General features: G+C 44.0%; 1 protein-coding gene across 6 annotated transcripts in view; it reads left to right on the forward strand.

Annotated features, from left to right (window-relative positions):
- TAB3 (TGF-beta activated kinase 1 (MAP3K7) binding protein 3) overlaps positions 1–8,418 on the forward strand; it is a 134,312-nt gene extending 125,894 nt beyond the window's left edge. For all 6 annotated transcript variants that reach the window (XM_066250316.1, XM_066250315.1, XM_066250319.1 and 3 more), the window contains 2 exons: positions 897–998; positions 4,489–8,418. In XM_066250316.1, coding sequence (XP_066106413.1) covers positions 897–998; positions 4,489–4,640 — 254 coding nt within the window. In that variant the 3' untranslated portion in view covers positions 4,641–8,418. The remainder of the gene's footprint in view (positions 1–896; positions 999–4,488) is intronic.
- The last annotated feature ends 11,403 nt before the right edge of the window (positions 8,419–19,821 follow it).

Raw genomic sequence — 19,821 nt, forward strand, 5'->3', positions numbered from 1 at the left:
GAGCTATGTGACACTCTTGAACTGCTTTGCAAACCTAAGTAGAACTTGACAGTAGTCTTTGGAGCCTAAGGAGAAATTGACTCTGCTTTTTCCTCTGATAATACAGTTCTTTAGTACCTAAGCCCCACACTTAGGATTCTGGAGCACTGATTTCCAAAGGTGGGTTGTTCTAGGGAAATGCGTATGGGCGAAGAACTGGCTAGAAAATGCAAGATCTTTCTTGGGTTCTTAAGGGCAAACAATGTGAAAGTCTGCCATTTCTTGCTAATAACCCTTAGATTAAAATACACAATATTCTAGCAAGAAATTAGGATGCTTGCAGTCCACATGGAAAGTATCCACTGGGCTTTTGTACATGTAGGTAATTGGAATTTAGGAAATGATTGGGGAGCATGCATTGTCAGTACACAGTATTATTTTGGATTGGTTCTGATTTTTCAAGTTCTTTAGTTATAAAATGCTATAGTTTAATGATATCATTATTGTAATGGGCCCTTTGGTTAGCCTTACATGGGCAATTTCATTTCAACCCATAATTTTCTAATAACTTTAGCTTAATCAGGGAATTGGTAAAGTATACTATCCCAAATTTTGGTTTCACTTCGACATTTATTACTAACTTTGTACCCCTAACCCACTAGAATGTGGGGAACTGGTGAAATAAGGCTTTTATTCCATGTAATTGGAGAGAGTGGAGGAGGTCGGAAGAGCCATTGCTCTGTACTGGCTGTAAACGCAGTAGTAAACGTGGCGCTTGCCCGCCCAGGAGAATTAAAGGTAATAGAAGGAGTAAACACTCAACTGTGCATGTCCTGGGAGAGGATTCTGTTAGCCTGTCCACTCTTCTACATGAGTGCCTTGATCCCTTCTTCCTGGCTTTGCCCTTTCTCATGCAGACGCATCAGACCCCTGCACAATTGAGAGGAAGGCCCGAAGAATTAGCGTGACCTCCAAAGTCCAGGCAGACGTCCATGACACCCAGGCGGCCGCTGCAGACGGTTTGTACTGGAACGCCCCGAGTTGGTCCGAATGGCCAGAGACGTGTGGTGGCCCTTGTAGGGTTATCAAGAAGTAAAGGCCACCTTTTTTGTCTTTACTTTAAAACATTGCTTTCTCTACTGAGTGTCTAAGGCTGTGCTGTCCAATAGAAATGTTAGCCACATACACCATTTAAAATATTCTGTTAAACACATTAAAAAAGTAAACAAGTGAAATTTAATTTTAATATATTTTCCTTAAGCTAGTATACACCAAGTGTCATTTTAGTATGAAATCAATATAAATTATAAGTGAGATATTTTACGTTCTTACTTTCATGCTAAGTCTTCAAAATCTGGTGTATATTTTACACTCACATCGCATCCAAATTTAGAGTGGCCACATCTAAGTGCCACAATATTAGACAGATTGCGCTAAGAGAACAGATCTAAAAAGCAAGGCCAAGTCAACAGAACTTGAAAGCTCTGGAGTTTTTAACTTCTTGAACTTTATCCTGTGAGTCAGTGTAAATAAGGTTTCTAAATATATTGTATGAGTTTGTACTAGTATTCTACTTGATATTTCTTAATAGTGAGTAGGTGGAAAGATCCCAACCTAAGAACAAACCAATGGCAAAGGTACATTCCACTTCATCTAGTTGAATTACCATTGGCGCATTTCCCACAGGAAAAACAACAGCTATCTTCGAAAACTGTGTAGGAAATGTTTAGACTTTTTGAAAGTTTTAGTTGCTTTTTGAGCATTTTGTCTTCTGCATGCTAATTACTATATAATATAAACAATGTTAATTAGGTTGATAAGTGATATTTGTGAGTATGGTTGTTTTAGGGAAATTTAGCCTGTTAAAGGAAAAACCTGTTTATTGTTGTGTATATTATTTTTTTATTTTCTATAAGGTTGAAAATATCTTAAATTGTAAACTATTCCATAAAAATTTCACACCTGTAGGTCAATGTATTTTGGGTGTTAGATGCTGCTGTTTAGACAGTACTTCCTTATGATGACATGAGCAGTGCCTTCTTTTAGGACCAACAATAAATTCTAAATTAGAGGCCTTTTAAATATATTTGTTCAGAAGCTACTTCAGAGTGATTGATTTTATTAAATTGTTAGGGTACCGAAGGCCAGGAAATATGCCACCCCCAAAATACGCCTATGTTATTAGGGTTATTTTGGAAGACTATAGGTGCAAGAGAAGAGCCCAGACCAGAAGTGACATGTACAAAGGAAGTCTCCATCTGTACGGGTCTCTAGGGCCCACACCTAGAGTTTTAGCAGTGGAGAAAGGCATCCACTTCAGCCTCCCTAACAAACCCCATCCTTGTTTATTGCACTTTCGTAGTCATCCTTCACAGCTGGCCCCCGCCCCTGACCTCTCTTCTGTGTTTAGCTGGAGGTGTTCAAGGGGGTGGTTGGAGTCATCTTGGGGTGGCAACGGTTTTCCTGGTTTTCTCCTGTTAACCTAGCTTTGATCTGTCTCTAATTACACGAGGGTCTCAGCTGAGAGCTCAGAAAGGTAGAGGAAAAGATGTTTCCTCCATTACAGTACTGAACAGTGAAGAGTCCCTAGGTATCTTGGATCAGTCAGGTTTGTGTACTTTGGACAGAAGAGGAATTTGAAAACCCTTACCGTATTAAACATTTACATTACACCGCTACAATATAAAATTGAAGGCTGCGTTTGGAGTTAGCATAGAAAGATGAAATGTAACAGTTTAAGGGTTAAACATCTTAAATTTTCTCACTCTGTGATAAATACTTGTTATAAGTGTTTGGTTTTCAGGGCATTTTTTTTTCTTTTAAAAGGTAAAAAGATTACTATACAAGAGAGGATCTTTTCTGGAAAGGCATGGCATGTAGGAACATTTTCCCTGTAACAGAAGAAAGCCTTGACAATATGCTTTTTAGTCCTCCATGAGACAAAAAAAGAAAACTATTAAAGGGTGATAATTGCAGTTAAAAGCACAGTTGAAGTCAGAGAAACAAGCCCGCCTCCTTTTTATAGTCACGGAATGGGCTGGAGAACCCAGTGGTTTTCTCTTCTATTGTGAGACAGCCGTGACCTCCTGATTGAGCCTGAGCAGTAAGCGTGCGGTAAGGTGCAGAGTCTAACGCTCAGTTCTCTTTACGTTCCGTTCACATCAGCCTTTTGTCATAAAAGACAGATTGGTAAACCACAGTCAGCCCATTAACTTCCAGTGGAAGATATGCTTAACCCCAAATGGAACTGATTTAAACTGCTCCAGATTTCTGTCTCTTTTGTTACCTGTTTAGGAAGGCTTGCTTGCCTTGGATCATAATCTCACAGTGAGGCTTTTCCTATTTGGTTTTATTTTCTTTATGGTGCATTTTCACAGCCTCCTGACCTTGTTCTGGATTCCAGGCTGAATTCCATCCAGAGATCTTTAGCCTCTAGTTACTGACCCCACTTTAGTAGGGACTGTTCCTAAAAGGCAGATTTACAAATCAGCTGCAGAAGCAAAGAGCCTTTTTGGACACAAGGCCAAAGGGAATAGGACCTAGGAAGACTAAAAGTTAAGTTTGAAGGGGTTGCAGAGTAAAATCCCAAGGACCAACCTAAGGGTGCCAGCATTTTATATTGCTAGGTATGAACATTCAAAAAACTAATAGATAGTAAGGAATCTGAGAATAAAAGATGACTATTTATATTGAATGAATTTGGCTTTATGAAAAATTAGCCTGACCAGGCAGTGGCACAATGGATAGAGCATTGGACTGGGACAGAGAGGACCCAGGTTTGAAACTCCGAGGTCACCAGCTTGAGCCCAAGGTCGCTGGCTTGAGCAAGAGGTCACTCAGTCTACTGTAGCCCCCCGTCAAGGCACATATGAGAAAGCGATCAATGAACAACTAAGTTGCCGCAATCAAGAATTGATGCTTCTCATCTCTCTCCCTTTCTGTCTGTCTGTCCTTCTCTCTGTCTCTGTCTCACACACACACAGTAACTGTAGGGAGTGTCTTTCTCTTTTTTACCATTATGGGGAGAAGTTTGTTATGGACCCTGTCTCTTATGAACCATTATTATTAAACACATGCATACTGTGAAACTGAAGGTCTCTTGCAAGAAGGCACACATTTAGCCAGCTGTTTAAGGTGGCAGGGCGAGAGGGCGAGGGTGGCAGCAGGGGCAGAGTTCATGTTAACATGCTGTATGACATCTCATTTTCATTTACCTTGGAGTACGTACCCATTATCTGTGGATAATGAGTTAGGAAGGTAAACTATGCAGGACTTCCATCTTCTTATAGCAAAAGATAAACAGTTTAGAACAAAGTAGAAGATATGCCATAAACTCCCTGCTTGGTTCTACATTTCTAGTTGCTCTGTGTGTACTATGGCAGTGTGCCTTTCACTTAGGTAAGGTAGGATGCTACCTTTTTTTTTTTTTTCATACTTTTTTCATTTCCATTTGGATTATACTTGGAAAAAAGTCAATCTCTTTTCTCTTTCCATCATAACTTCCCTCAGAGCACCTACCCGGCCCCTCCAGACAGAGCCCTCGGATGCAACCCCGAGATGAAGACTACGAAGGGGCGCCGTGGAACTGTGATAGCTGCACCTTCCTGAACCACCCGGCTCTGAACCGCTGCGAGCAGTGCGAGATGCCCCGGTACACCTGAGCTCAGGGCAGCCTGGGCCGGGTCCACAGTGCAGCCGAGCGCCCGGCAGAGGGCCGGGGCCGCGGCAACCTTCGTCTGTCCAGCCTTTTCATTTCACATTACACGGGGGCAGGGGCACTGGCACTGTGGCCGCCTGTGCTCACTACAGAAAGACAGGGAGGGCGCTTTTTCTTCCCTTTCTTAACTCGTTACAGAGTGAGAGACAGAAAGGGTACTTGAAACTGGGAAAGGATTCACTCTCGAAAGAGTGTACACAGGGAAGTCAAGAACTCTTGTGGAATCCCAGCTGTTCAAGTTACTGCTGAGTGGCCCTTATTTGATATAAACTAGAACTTGGAATCCTAGCGTGATGTTACAGTTTATGCACACGAACTGTGAATCCCAGAGCAGGCTCACCCAGTCCCAGCTCTCTGGGAAGCCGAGGCTGCCCCTGCGTTTCCTGTTGCTTCCTACTGAGGAGAAGGACAGGCAGAAGCACTCAGAATAGGAGTGGGGGCGGGGGGTGGGTGATAATAAGGGTATTTGTAACTGCTGCTTTTTTCAGGTGTAATTTCCAACACACAAACAAGATGTTTTAAAATGTGATTTGTAGTAGTCAGGAATTAGGCATATTGTGCCCTTTGTCGATAGTACAATCAGAGGTGATGAGAACCCTTTTGCTTGTACAATGATTCATCAAGCTATATCAACACTGGTAACTAAGACCTAATTACGCTACATAATATATTTTTTAAGTTACTGCATGCTTTTGTTAGGTCATTGGTTTTAAAAATAACAAGTCCTTACAAAGTATGATTTTATGAATGACCTTCTTGTAAGACTGTGCTTTGCCAGTAGCACAGTGAATGTATGCCAAATATACATCCATTCCAACATCCATTTGGACATTTTGATCTCAGCTGTCGTTTGACAAGAAATAATTGCCATGCATAAGGCCTTTCCCCCTCCTTTCAATTCTGTGAGGACTTCATGATGTTTACAGCACAGGTAATACTTTGTGCCATAACCCTAATCTAGCTGAGAAAGAAATCAATTGTTAGTTCAATATTTATTTGCACATACGTTAGTAAACCAATGAGGGAAATTACAGTTGGTCAATATCGCCAAGTTGCACACTGTTATTTGCGGGGAAGAGAAGGCTAGTCAAGAATTATGAAGAAAAAGATGAATACAAAGGACTTTGAAACCAAGAACTTTTCAAATTGTAACACTGTATTCAGAAATAACGTTGAGTTTGTTCAAGTAGCTCACGTGATACTGAAGCGCCCCTTTCAGAAACTGGAACTTGAGGGTGTGCGCAACAGGAGAGATACAAAGTCACTGGGAAGTTAGTAATAAGACATTTAGTTAGTGTCTCCATTGTTGAGAACTGAATTTTGGAATCTTCCCTTTACTTGCGTAAATATGAACTGATAAAATTGGCAGGTTTTCTAATCCTTAAGGAGTTTACCTGAGGTTTACTTTAGGAATATCCACACCCACACCCCTCACTAAACACAGACACACACACACACATCCACACTCCCACACGTCAAGCTGTCATTGTATTCTAATTTGGCAGTCACCTCTGGCAGACCTGGAGCCCTTAATAGCATAATGAAACCAAAGGCATAACAGCTCATCATAGTTTTCCATTACAATCATACTTTCACACTGCAAAGCGTGGCTATGTAATTACACTGATAAAACATCTCACAGCAACTGGCCAAACTGTGAAAAGCACGGTGAGAAAGCGGATGGAGTGAAAGCATTGACCTGGACACAGCATTCTTTAAAGGCTGAGAACTGGTGTCCGTCAGTCCTGTTCTGTACCGTGCCGGTCCCTTTGCCTTGGGCTGGTTTCATCTCTCCTTAGTCATGGTGGACCCCACTTGATCTTCAGCAACAAACACACTGCGTGCTGTTCTAGCTAAGAGGTTCCCAGTTTCCTTAGTGACATGCTGAAGTGGCAGCAGTGAACGGGGCAGCTGTCAGTGGAGAATGAAAGTAGCATGTATGAAAACAGCTTATGCTTTATTAAAACCGTGTAGATGACTTTCAAACCCCTGCATGCTCCTCCGTCCCGGTCACTCAGCGGCTGTCCTACAGGAGGTGCACGGTTCCAGCCCTTCGGTGTTCTATCTAGTCAACCATTGTTTTCACGGGCCAGGAAGAGGGAGCGCGGGTCTGTTTCACAGGTGGGAGGGGCGGGGTGTGAGACATCAGACTGATTGTCAGGAAGCTTTTTGTGTGTGTTCATTTCTGATTGTGCACAAGTTTCATATACCAACTAGGCTATATTCAGTTTTTGAAATGAGCAAAATCATTTGACACTGATAAATTTGATACATTTAACTGTGTCCTAGGTATGCACTACTTCTTGCTTGTGACCAGTTTGAACAAGAATTCAGTTGGTCAACTTGCAAGGTAAAGGATCTCCTGGTCAGATTGATACTTATAGATACTGGCATAAAATTACCTGGGATACAGGTCGGATGGTGCCCACCCGTCGAGGTGCCTGTGCTCTTTGGATCAGTTGATACATTTCTTTATTTTTATTGAAAACATTTTTTCTTAACACGTAGACCTAACTACACATTTGAAATGATTTCACTGTTTTGTAAACTGGGTTTTTTAAAAGCACATTTACTATTTTGTTAAAAGTACATAGCGCTCTGGATTTTGGAGTTGGTCTTAAAAGTCTATAGAAGCAATAGAGGAGCCAGAAACTTTCCAAGCCTTGTATAAATGTTTGAAATTGATAATGAACTTGTTTGGGAGACGGTAGAGGCAGGGTGTTTTAAAGAAACGAGATGCATTGTAAAAAATGTAGTTTTAGAGCAGATTAATGATGGTGGGGAAAGTGTTGCTAATTTGTTTATTTCCCTGAAAGCAACGGGATGTGTGATGAGCGGTTTAATAATTTTTAAGGAGCTGGTCTCAATTTTAGTACTTTTTAATTTCCTTAAATTTTGTCATTGCTTTGTCCCAGTTCGCTAGGGTTCATACCCAACTTTCTGTGGCAACTCAAGTTTTATATAGTATTTTAAAAGGTAATTGTAATGTCTGACAGTATAAACAGAAAGAAAGTATAGAAAAATTGTCCTTTGAAATATCAACAATGTATCCTGGAATGTGAAGATGTCCCTTTATAGTTAAAATTGATTTTATTTTAATATTGTAGTCATTGTTCAGACTTTGAATGAGTTCATGTTACAGTGTGTCTGTATTATCTGTAGAGGAGAAATGATAATTGAAATGTTACTTTTTAAAAAATCAATAAATCGGGCACTGTCTGTGTTGCACCACTACTGTATCTTTCTGAAAGAATTAACAGTATTTTCTTATTGTAAAAGTTAATTCTGATGATGTTTTCACATTCACCAGACATGCATTTTTTCCTGTATTATGTGCATCTCCAAATATTTAAAACAAGTAGATTTTGCATGGCATGGGCATTCAAAGATTAATAGAATGACTCAACTTTAATTTTTTAAGCCATGAAAAGTTACTCTGAGACTGAACAATTCTAAATTCTTACTGATAATGACACCCAATGTCCATGTCTTCCCTACTGTAAAAGAATTGATCAGTTTCTTCATTAAACAGCAAGAACTTATTAAATCTTGTAAATACCATGTCTCTTAGATTTCTGTGTATGCTGTGAATCAAATTATTTTGAAGTGAAATTGTACAAAGGCATTTTAAAAGGCTATGCATGCATCGTACCTCCAAACAGTACATACTCGGAAAGTCAACAATTCTGCAAAATAAATTAATAAACTAAAAGTAAACATTACATTCTGCATCTTTTCTGTATAGTTAGAAATGACTTAGAGTATCAAATTTGTCTTAGTTCCAACACTCCTATTATTTCTGGACTGAAATGTGCTGTCTCAGAAATCTAATCTTTGATCACATTTCTGTTCTATTAGAACATGTAGTAACGTTAAATTTGAGATATTAAGTGTACGTTAATTTTAAAATTGGGTTAAATATATACAAGCAAATTTTATAGAAAAGGTGGAATATGTTAGGAGCTTATGTTTTTCCACTTGAATGTTTACTTACAAAAAAATTTTTCTTTTTTTATATGATTTGTAGCTAGTTTTTCAAAAGCAAATAATCACTGAGGTCCTGAACCTCATTTTGCTGGGGTCTGGAGTCAGCCTTCCCAACATATGCACAGAAATCACCACAAATTATAGTAAATAGGCTTTTTAAACATTAAGAATATGTATTTAGGCCCTGGCTGGTTGGCTCAGTTGGTAGAGTGTTGGCCTGGCGTGTGGATGTTCCAGGTTCAATTTCTGGTGAGCACACAGGAGAAGCGCCCATCTGCTTCTCCACCCCTACCCCTCTCGCTCCTCTCTGTCTCTTTCTCTTCTCTCCTCCTGCAGCTGTGGCTCAATTGGAACGAGTTGGCCCCAGGCACTGAGGATGGCTCCATGGCCTAAAAAATGCCTCAGTTGCAACAGCAAGGGCCCCAGATGGGCAGAGCATCTACCCTTAGTGGGCTTGCCAGATGAATCCCGGTCAGGGTGCATGTGAGAGTCTGTCTCTGCCTCCCCTCCTCTCACTAAAGTTAAAATAAATAAAAAGAATATGGCCCTGGCCGGTTGGCTCAGCGGTAGAGCGTCGGCCTAGCGTGCAGAGGACCCGGGTTCGATTCCCGGCCAGGGCACACAGGAGAAGCGCCCATTTGCTTCTCCACCCCTCCGCCACGCTTTCCTCTCTGTCTCTCTCTTCCCCTCCCGCAGCCAAGGCTCCATTGGAGCAAAGATGGCCCGGGCGCTGGGGATGGCTCTGTGGCCTCTGCCTCAGGCGCTAGAGTGGCTCTGGTCGCAACATGGCGACGCCCAGGATGGGCAGAGCATCGCCCCCTGGTGGGCAGAGCACCGCCCCATGGTGGGCGTGCCGGGTGGATCCCGGTCGGGCGCATGCGGGAGTCTGTCTGACTGTCTCTCCCTGTTTCCAGCTTCAGAAAAATGAAAAAAAAAAAAAAAAAAAATATGTATTTAGCTCTGGCCTGGATAGAGTGTTGTCCTAATACACCAACTTTGCGATCCCTGGTCAGGACACAGAGAAGAATCAACCAATGAGTGCATAAGTAAGCAGAACAACAAATTGATGTTTCTTTCTGTCTCTTTGCCCCTAACCCTAAAATCATTAAGAATAAAAATGTAAATTTCTAGTACATTTTTTACTATATGAAAATTTGCATAGATAAAACAGAAGAATTGTAAGGGCCCTGGCTGAATGGCTCAGTGGTAGAGCGTTGGCCTGGCGTGCAGGAGTCCCGGGTTCAATTCCCAGCCAGGGCACACAGGAGAAGCGCCCATCTGCTTCTCCACCCCTCCCCCTCTCCTTGCTCTCTGTCTCTCTTCCCCTCCCGCAGCCAAGGCTCCATTGGAGTAGAGTTGGCCCGGGCGCTGAGGATGGCTCTGTGGCCTCTGCCTCAGGCGCTAGAATGCTTCTGGTTGACGGCCCAGATGGGCAGAGCATCGCCCCCTGGTGGGCGTGCCGGGTGGATCCCTGTCGGGCGCATGCGGGAGTCTGACTGCCTCCCCGTTTCCAACTTCAGAAAAATACAAAAAAATTATAAGGATGCCTCATTTACTGATTACCCAACTTCCAAAGTTATCCTTATATAAGCAATATTATTTCATGTATATTGTCATTCTCCCTTATCAATTTGAAACAAATCTCAGATATAGCAAGTCATCTAAATTTAACATAAACACCATATACTCATCACAGCTTACAAAATACTTTATTATTAAGTATCTAGTGTTAAAGAAACCAAGTAGTCTTCAGGTTGTTGTTTTTTTAATTTATTTATTTTAGAGGAGACAGAGGAAAGAAGGGAGGGAGGAGCAGAAAGCATCAACTCCCATATGTTCCTCGACCAGGGAAGCCCGGGGTTTTGAACTGACGACCTCAGTGTTCCAGGTTGATGCTTTTACCCACTGCGCCACCACAGTTCAGGCAACAAGGAATCAAATCATCACCTGTGGCAGGGGGACTCTTCAGGACTACAATTTGAGCTTTTCTACCCCAATTCTGAAATAACTAACAAAAGCATTTTTAAGGGTTGGAGAATTCCAGCCACCAGTGAGGGTCAGCCTGCAAGAACCAGGTCTAGAGGACTCCCCAGCAGAGCGCAGGAAGACCAACCAGCTCTGAGCAGCAGGCGGCCAGTAGGACCTGCGTGCTGGACAGCAGAGCACAGGGACTTTGCACTTGCTTTATGTCTCACAGTCAGGTTACTAAGAAGGCAAGGCACTGAAGTGGGAGTGGTTTGACCACATAGATGAGGGGTGTGATGCACCCAGGAACTGCAAGCTGCCACAGCGAACACAGGAAACACTCGCCGGGCCTCGGACAGGATTCCAGGGAGCAACCTGCAACCCCAGAGCAGACACTTAAAGCAGCACCAACTGGTACTTGCTTCCTGAGGGGCAAACACAAATGCTTAGCAAGCACGTTTAACTTCCCTGCCTCCCCTCTACTGTACTATACTGTACGCTGTAATCAAGACATTTCTAATCAAGGTCCTGGCCAGTTGGCTCAGCGGTAGAGCGTCGGCCTGGCGTGCGGGGGACCCGGGTTCGATTCCCGGCCAGGGCACACAGGAAAAGCGCCCATTTGCTTCTCCGCCCCCCGCCCCCCTCCTTCCTCTCTGTCTCTCTCTTCCCCTCCCGCAGCCAAGGCTCCATTGGAGCAAAGATGGCCCGGGCGCTGGGGATGGCTCCTTGGCCTCTGCCCCAGGCGCTAGAGTGGCTCTGGTCGCGGCAGAGCGACCCCCCGGAGGGGCAGAGCATCGCCCCCTGGTGGGCAGAGCCTCGCCCCTGGTGGGCGTGCCAGGTGGATCCCGGTCGGGCACATGCGGGAGTCTGTCTGTCTCTCCCCGATTCCAGCTTCAGAAAAAAAAAAAAAAAAGACATTTCTAATCAAGAAAAATAAAGCTACAGAAAAAAAGAAAACTTTTGAGCCTGGCCTGTGGTGGCACAGTGGATAAAGCATCGACCTGGATCACTGAGGTCTCCAGTTTGAAATCCCAGGCTCGCCTGGTCAAGGCACATATGGGAGTTGATGCTTCCTGCTCCTGCCCCTTCTCTCTCTTTCTCTTTCTCCCCCCTATCTAAAATGAATAAGTAGCCTGCCCAGGCGGTGGCGCAGTATGCCAAGGACCCAGGTTCGAGACCCCGAGGTCACCAGCTTGAGAGCGGGCTCATCTGGTTTGAGCAAAAGCTCACCAGCTTGGACCCAAGGTCGCTGGCTCGAGCAAGGGGTTACTCGGTCTGCTGAAGGCCCGCGGTCAAGGCACATATGAGAAAGCAATCAATGAACAACTAAGGGTCGCAATGCGCAACAAAAAACTAATAATTGATGCTTCTCATCTCTCCATTTTTGTCTGTCCCTATCTATCCCTCTCTCTGACTCTGTCTCTGAAAAAAAAAAAAAAGGTAGATATAAGACGAATAAGTAAAATCTTTTATAAAAACTTTCATGCTTTCTTTTTCATTGAGGATTAAAATATTTGAAAAATTCCTTAAAAACCAGGGAATGTATGGGAGGAGTTAGCATTTTGAAAGGAGGACTTCATTCTACAGAATCAGAGCAAAGAGAAAACTTCATTTCTAACTTTAAACCAAATTTATAGTCATGTGTCTGAAAACAATCAGATCAAGGATGGTGATTTTCAAATGAAAATTCATTTTTATGAAACTACAAATTCAGGCAGTAAAACTTCAGAAAATGGAGTCAATGGAGAAATTATTTTAGAATTAAGAAATGTAAATTCTAGATCTAGGCAGAGGTCCCCAAACTTTTTACACAGGGGGCCAGTTCACTGTCCCTCAGGCCGTTGGAGGGCCGCCACATACAGTGCTCCTCTCACTGACCACCAATGAAAGAGGTGCCCCTTCGGGAGTGCGGAGGGCCGGATAAATGGCCTCAGGGGGCCACATGCGGCCCGCCGCTGTAGTTTGGCGACGCCTACAATAAGGAATACCAGAAGGAACAAACATAGCAGCTGGGGAGGAACAGCAAACGGGGTCCTGCATCTTTGTGTAAAACGAACACAGCTATAATTTTAACACGCAAAACACAAAACTGTGAGCTTGGTTAAATCTTCATATAATAAAATGTTGTAGTTTATATGAATGAAACATTCTTTCAAACATCTACCATATATATCTATAGCTCTATATATATCTATATATCTATATATATAGCAGGTTTATTTTTTTTAATTGACTTTGAGAGACACAGGAAGGGATAGCAATGAGAAGCATCAACTCATAGTTGCAGCACCTTAGTTGTTCATTGATTCTTTCTCATATGTGCCTTGACCCAGTCTCCAGCTGAGCTAATGACCAAAGCGCTCCAGCCAGCGATCTCAAGCTGGTGATCTCAAGCCAGCGACCTCAGGGTTTCAAACCAGCAAACTCAGCATCCCAGGTTGATGCTCTATCCACTGCACCACCACCTGGTCAGGCATAAGCTTAAGTTTTAAAACAATTATAAAGCCTGATCAGGTGGTGGTGCAGTGGATAGAGCATCGGCCTGGGCCATTGAGGACCCAGGTTCGTAAATCTCAAGGTCGCCGGCTCCAGTGCCAGCTCATCTGGCTTGAGCATGGGGTCGCTGATTTGATTGTGAGATCATAGACATGACCCCATGGTCGCTGGCCTGAGCCCAACGTCATTGTTCAGCCACCCTTGCCACCCGTACCTCCCCCCACCCCGAGGCACGTAGGAGAAAGCAATCAATGAACTAAAGTGCCACAGCAAGAAGTTGATGCTTCCTGTCTCTCTCCCTTCCTGTCTGTCTCGCTAACAAAATAAAAGGCAACCAACTGAATGGGAGAAGATATTTGCAAATCACACATCTGATGAGTTAATATCCAAAATATATGTTTTTAAAACCTCATACAATTCTATAGCAAAAAAAAATCCAATTAAAATTGGGTAGATCTGAGCACATATTTTCCAGACATACAGATGGCCAACAGGTACATGAAGAGATGCTCAACATTAGTCGTCAGGGAAATGCAAATCAAAATCACAATGATCACCTCCTACCTGTTAGAATAGGCTATTATCATAGAAAAGATTCTAATTCCGGCCCTGGCCGGTTGGCTCAGCGGTAGAGCGTCGGCCTAGCGTGCGGAGGACCCAGGTTCGATTCCTGGCCAGGGCACACAGGAGAAGCGCCCATTTGCTTCTCCACCCCTCCGCCGCACCTTCCTCTCTGTCTCTCTCTTCCCCTCCCGCAGCCAAGGCTCCATTGGAGCAAAAATGGCCCGGGCGCTGGGGATGGCTCTGTGGCCTCTGCCTCAGGTGCTAGAGTGGCTCTGGTCGCAACATGGCGACTCCCAGGATGGGCAGAGCATCGCCCCCTGGTGGGCAGAGCACCGCCCCATGGTGGGCGTGCCGGGTGGATCCCGGTCGGGCGCATGCGGGAGTCTGTCTGTCTCTCCCTATTTCCAGCTTCAGAAAAATGCAAAAGAAAATGCAAAAAAAAAAAAGATTCTAATTCCAAGAGGTATCTGCAACCATACCTTCACTGTAGTAGTATTTACAGAAGCCAAGATATGGAAACCACCCAAGTGATCATCAATGGATGACGAAAACGAGGTGTGCACAGCCTCCGCCGTTGGCCCAGACACCACGTTCTGCTTCCAGGCTGCCGCCAAAGCAGTCTCTGCTGTAGGGCTGCTAGTCCCCAGCCCCCAGCAAACTCCGCGGGTACGTCTGATTGGCTGGGTTCAGACCCTTGGGAAGGATGTGGCATTGCTTGGTGGAGAGGAATGGCAAGGTCCCTAACAGTTTTCTGGTAGCACTCAACACACTGGGCCCTGCGGGTCAGGTTCTGGGTGTGTGAGCTGCATCCACACCCAGCCACCTGCATCCTGTCTGGCACTGGGCTTCCTGGCCATCCCTGGGTGTTGTCCCTGTCCATGGGCCTGTGCTGAATTTCTGTCTACAGCGTGGTCCCAGGTCGTATGCAAAGATCCCAGCCGAAAACAGTACTAATTCTTAAGCTGGGGAGTTGAGGAGAGTTCAATATAGGGGTTGTGTCGAGAGTTGTAGGTTAGATTCAAGAGGCCACCTAGGCTTGGTGTAGCCAGGGCGAGTGGCCTAGGCCTGCAAGGGAAAGGCACGGAAAGGTTACTAGAACCCGGTGGGACCACTCCCTCCAATCCCTTACTGGCCTCTCTCTACCTCGTTTCAGTACCTGTCCACAAGGGGGCGCTCTCACATCAGTTATTCCTCTTGGCCCTCAAGATCAAGTCCCAATGTAAGAGTGAAAGGCTTCCTCTCTCAGGCCTTTCTGCTATAGAGTACTAATTAACTACAGAAATTCGGCTTGAGGCTTTAGCAGACCCGAGGAGGGGAAGAGGTAGAGAAATATGCACAAATGACTCCAGAACAGGACTCAGACCACTGGTGGGGTGGGTCGACCATTAGCAATTTGGACCCTTTTCTTGGACGCCTTGGCAGAACCCATCTACAGTGCCCACCCACCACACGGTCTCTCTCATCCCCCCTTCCCCTGATATATAAGATGCCCGTCTTTTGAGCTCTCTTAAGATGGATTTGAAAATTCTCTCATCTTCTGGAGCTATGCCTTCTCAATCAATAAACCTTTCCTTACTCAAAAAAATAAAAAAGGAAAATAAAATATGGTGTATAGATACAATGGAATATTATTCAGTCGTAATACAAAATCTTGCTATTTGTTACAGCATGGAAGGGCATGGCGGGCATTATGCTCAGTGAAATAAGTCAGAGAATGACAAATACTATACAATCTCACATGTGGAATCTAAGAAACAAAGCAAAACCAAGCTCATAGCTAGAAAGCTGGAGATTGGTGATTGTGTGTGTGTGTGTGGGGGGGGTGACAGAGAGGACAAATGGGTAAAGGTGTTCAAAATGCACAAACTTCCAGTTATAAAGTTATAAAATATAAGTCATGGGGACATAATGTATAGCATGGTGACTATAGGTGAGTGTATTTGAAAGTTGCTAAAAGAATAGATCTTAAAAATTATCACAAAAAAAAATTCTGTAACTATATACGAATTTTTAAGGTTCTTTTAATTTTGTCACATACTGTAAGGCCAGTAGCCGCGGGCACCATTGCAGCCACCTGGCCTGTGCAGGTTTGCATTGAATTCCGGCAGATTGTAACGAATCAACGGAGCCGATAACTGGTGGGCCTTTTTTTTTTTTTTTTTTTTTTTCCTGTGGCAGAGACAGAGAGAGCCAGAGAGGATAGATAGGGACAGACAGACAGGAAGTGAGAGAGATGAGAAATATCAATTCTTCGTTGTGATTCCTTAGTAGTTCATTGATTGATTTCTCATATGAGCCTTGACTGCGGGCCTTCAGCAGACCGAGTAACCCCTTGCTCAAGCCAGCGACCTTGGGTCCAAGCTGGTGAGCTTTTGCTCAAACTCGATGAGCCCACGCTCAAGCTGGCAACCTTGGGGTCTCGAACCTAGGTCCCTCCACGTCCCAGTCCGATGCTCTATCCACTGCGCCATCGCCCAGTCAGGCTGGTGGGCCATTTTTATTCCTGTTCGCAACTGGCAGGCAAGAAATACACACAGTGGGAAAACACTTCCCTTTCCATTCAGGGCTCCCAAAGCCACTGAATTTCTCTGGGTTTTCACCTGCCCCACTCAGTCCCCTCTGCATGCCTCCATTCTGGCTGCCTCCTCCCCTCCACGAGGTCTCTCCTCCTCTTAAAACTTTTTGGTGCAAAAGTCCCTCCTCTAGCACACATTTGCATAACCAAGCCCCTTCCCAAGCATGAAGGCAATCAGCACCCCACATGGGCAGTGCCGTTTTTAACGATAAAGGTGAGCATAAAAATCACATTAAATTTATTTTCCCAACACACATACAAAAATATAGGTTTACAATTCTAAACCATGCTGAAGTCCATGCTTTAAACACCCAGGTACAGAGGATTATGATTATTTACAGGAGGACTGGGTAAGCTTGGGCAGAAGTCAGGACTCTCTGCCAATGGACTGCTTCTTTATACTCCCAAGTTCGAAAGAACTCTCACCAGTGGGTATTTTGACAAAAGCATCTGCTGAACTTAATTCTGGTCACTAGTTCTCTTGTGGATCATGTGTCATCTCCAGCAATGGGGTAGAACTTGACCATCTGTGCAGAGGTCAGTTTGGTACCCCCGCTTTGAGCAGACAACCTTTGGTTTAGTCTTTAAGGATCTTAAGTTAGAGGGTGATACAGCAATTGGGTTTTGTAAGATAGTTGGAGTTAAGGAATTTCAGTTGATGGATTGTTATCCTTTTTCCTTCATTATCTTTTAAAGCCAGCATGGAGGACAAGTGTTGGTCACATAAGTTTGTAAATATGATATATAGGTTTACTTGCTTATAGTTTTCATTGGGTGTGGGGGACAGGCTGTAAGCAGGCAGGGTTGTTATACCCTAAGGCTTAGTTTTAAGACTCAGCCTTTCCCACCCTAAGTGACTTTGTATCAGAGACTTGTTTGTATATTGGATTAAAGGTTTTGATTTCTATACTATAAAATGGGGCAGACCAGGAGCTTGCTCCCTCTGGGTTTCTGAGATTAGCATTACAGAGGAGAGCAGGGAGAGCATAGAAAGGCCACGTGGAGGAGAAGAGAAGCAGCCAAGATGGCGGAGTGCTGAAGGAGAAGCCAGTTTGTGCAGGGAGAAGAAAGGAGATGGGGAACAGAGGTGAATAAGGCTGGTGAGCTAGAAACCTTTGATTCTAGGAAACTCGGATAAGTCAGTGGCTTTGGGAACCCTGAATAGAAAGGGAAGTGTTTTCCCACTGTGTGTATTTTCTTGCCTGCTGGGTGCAAGCTAGGATAAAGATGATGGCCCACCAGTTCTCGGCTCCATTGTTTCATTACCTTTGTTCGAATCCAATGTGAACCTGCATGGGTCAGGCGGCTGTGATGGTGGCCGTGGCTACTGGCTTTACAAGTAATTGTTCTGCAACCTTGTAAAGCACAGGGAGCCTCTTATAGCATTACCTCTTGCTCAGATTTTGCCCTTGTCCATCTGAATCAGAATTGACGGTGGGACCCAGGAATCAATATGTTAACAAAGCTCTCTCTAGGTAACTCTAATCCAGGGGTTGGAAACCTTTTTGGCTGAGAGAGCCATGAACGCCACATATTTTAAAATGTAATTCCATGAGAGCCATACAATGACCCGTGTACGTTACGCATTATCCAATAAAAATTTGGTGTTGTCCCGGAGGACAGGTGTGATTGGCTCCAGCCACCCGCAACCATGAACATGAGCGGTAGGAAATGAATGGATTGTAATACATAAGAATGTTTTATATTTTTAATGTTATTATTTTTTTTATTAAAGATTTGTCTGCGAGCCAGATGTAGCCATCAAGAGCCACATCTGGCTTGCGAACCATAGGTTCCCAACCCCTGCTCTAATCCAACCAAGGGTTAGAATCGCTGGACTAGACAAGCCTGTTTCAACTGTGTGAGCATTAGGACTCCGCCCTCCCGACACCACTTACTTCAGTGAAATGTCTGAGGATCTGAAATACATGAAGTAATGAATTGTCTTGACAAGTTCACTGCCAATCCCATGGGAGTGGGGCTCTTTCCCTGTGAGACTTTTATGTATCCTCATTGGAAGCGACTCTCAGATTTGGTTGAATCACACATTCATCAAAAATATTTTTGGCCTGAAGTACCTTACAATCATTCACTCTCTTCTTCAACTCGGACAAATTTCATGCCGCTGTCTTCGGCACCAGAAAATCAAATGAACAAAGAGCTCTCTCCCATCTTCCCTCCCACGCCTACTTATTTTTAAATTTTAGCATCAGAATTCTGGCTTGTTTTCTGATAATCACTTATTGGGACTGCTCTAACATTACCTTTGGGTAACTGGCAGGCTTTCCTCATGAAGTATTTTAGGTTTTCTCTCGCTTACAAAAAAGAACAGCATTGGGGCTGACTGGGGGCTGGGACTTGACTCTTCTGGTAGGTAGATTAAAGCAACATCTTTCTACCGCCTAATTCCATCCCTGATTAACACACTGTTCAGGAGCACCCTAGAGCCAAAGAAAAACTTAATGCACATCCCCCTCACCTCACATTTGATTAGTTGCTAGCACAGCCACAGAACCCAAAGAAACCGTTACTTACAAGATGATTGGTGTTTGATAAGAGGATTATTTCAGGAACAGCCAAATGGGAGAGACGAATAGGGCAGGGCCTGAGGAAAAGGCATGAAGCCCCCAGTCCTCTCCTCAGATCTCCACGGGTTTACCCACTCTGAGCGCTTTCCTTTGGGGTTTTATGGAGTCTATATTATGCAGGCACCACTGATTAAACTCGATCTCCAGCCTGTCCCCACCCCCACCAGGCCAGGGGAAGGACTAAAAATTCTAACCCTCTAATTACAGGGTTGGTTCCCCAGGAACCCAGCACCCACCCTTAGGCGACCTGGGAACTTCCCAAAGTCATCATTTTTTTCAAAGTCATCATATTAACATAATAAAGAGCCTGATCAGACAGTAGCGCAGTGGGCAGTGGACAGAGCGTCAGACTGGGATGCAGAGGACCCAGGTTCGAGACCCCGAGGTCACCAGTTTGAGCGCAGGCTCATCTGGTTTGAGCAAAAGCTCACCAGCTTGGACCCACGGTCGCTGGCTCCAGCAAGGGGTTACTCGGTCTGCTGAAGGCCCGCGGTCAAGGCACATATGAGAAAGCAATCAATGAACAATTAAGGTGTCGCAACGTGCAATGAAAAACTAATGATTGATGCTTCTCATCTCTCTCTGTCCCTGTCTATCCCTCTCTCTGACTCACTCTCTGTCTCTGTAAAAAAAAATAGAAAATAAAATAAAAACATAATAAAGACACTTTTACTATTCCCATCCTTCAAGAAATTCCCAGGGTTTTAAAAGCTATGACAGCAAAGTGACAGAGATCATATTTATATTTCACATCAATCATATCACAGATAGCAAGAAAAAAATTATTTTGTTTTTTATTTTACTGATTGACTTTTGAGGGAGAGAGAACTATCAATTGGTTGTTTCACTTATTATTTTTTGGATGATTCTTGTATGTGCCCTGACCAGGGTTTGAACCAGCAACCTTGGTGTATCAGAACAATGCTCTAACCAACTAAGCTACCCAGTCT

The sequence above is a fragment of the Saccopteryx bilineata genome, chromosome X (assembly GCF_036850765.1).
Source record: "Saccopteryx bilineata isolate mSacBil1 chromosome X, mSacBil1_pri_phased_curated, whole genome shotgun sequence".
Classification (NCBI taxonomy): Eukaryota; Metazoa; Chordata; class Mammalia; order Chiroptera; family Emballonuridae; genus Saccopteryx; species Saccopteryx bilineata.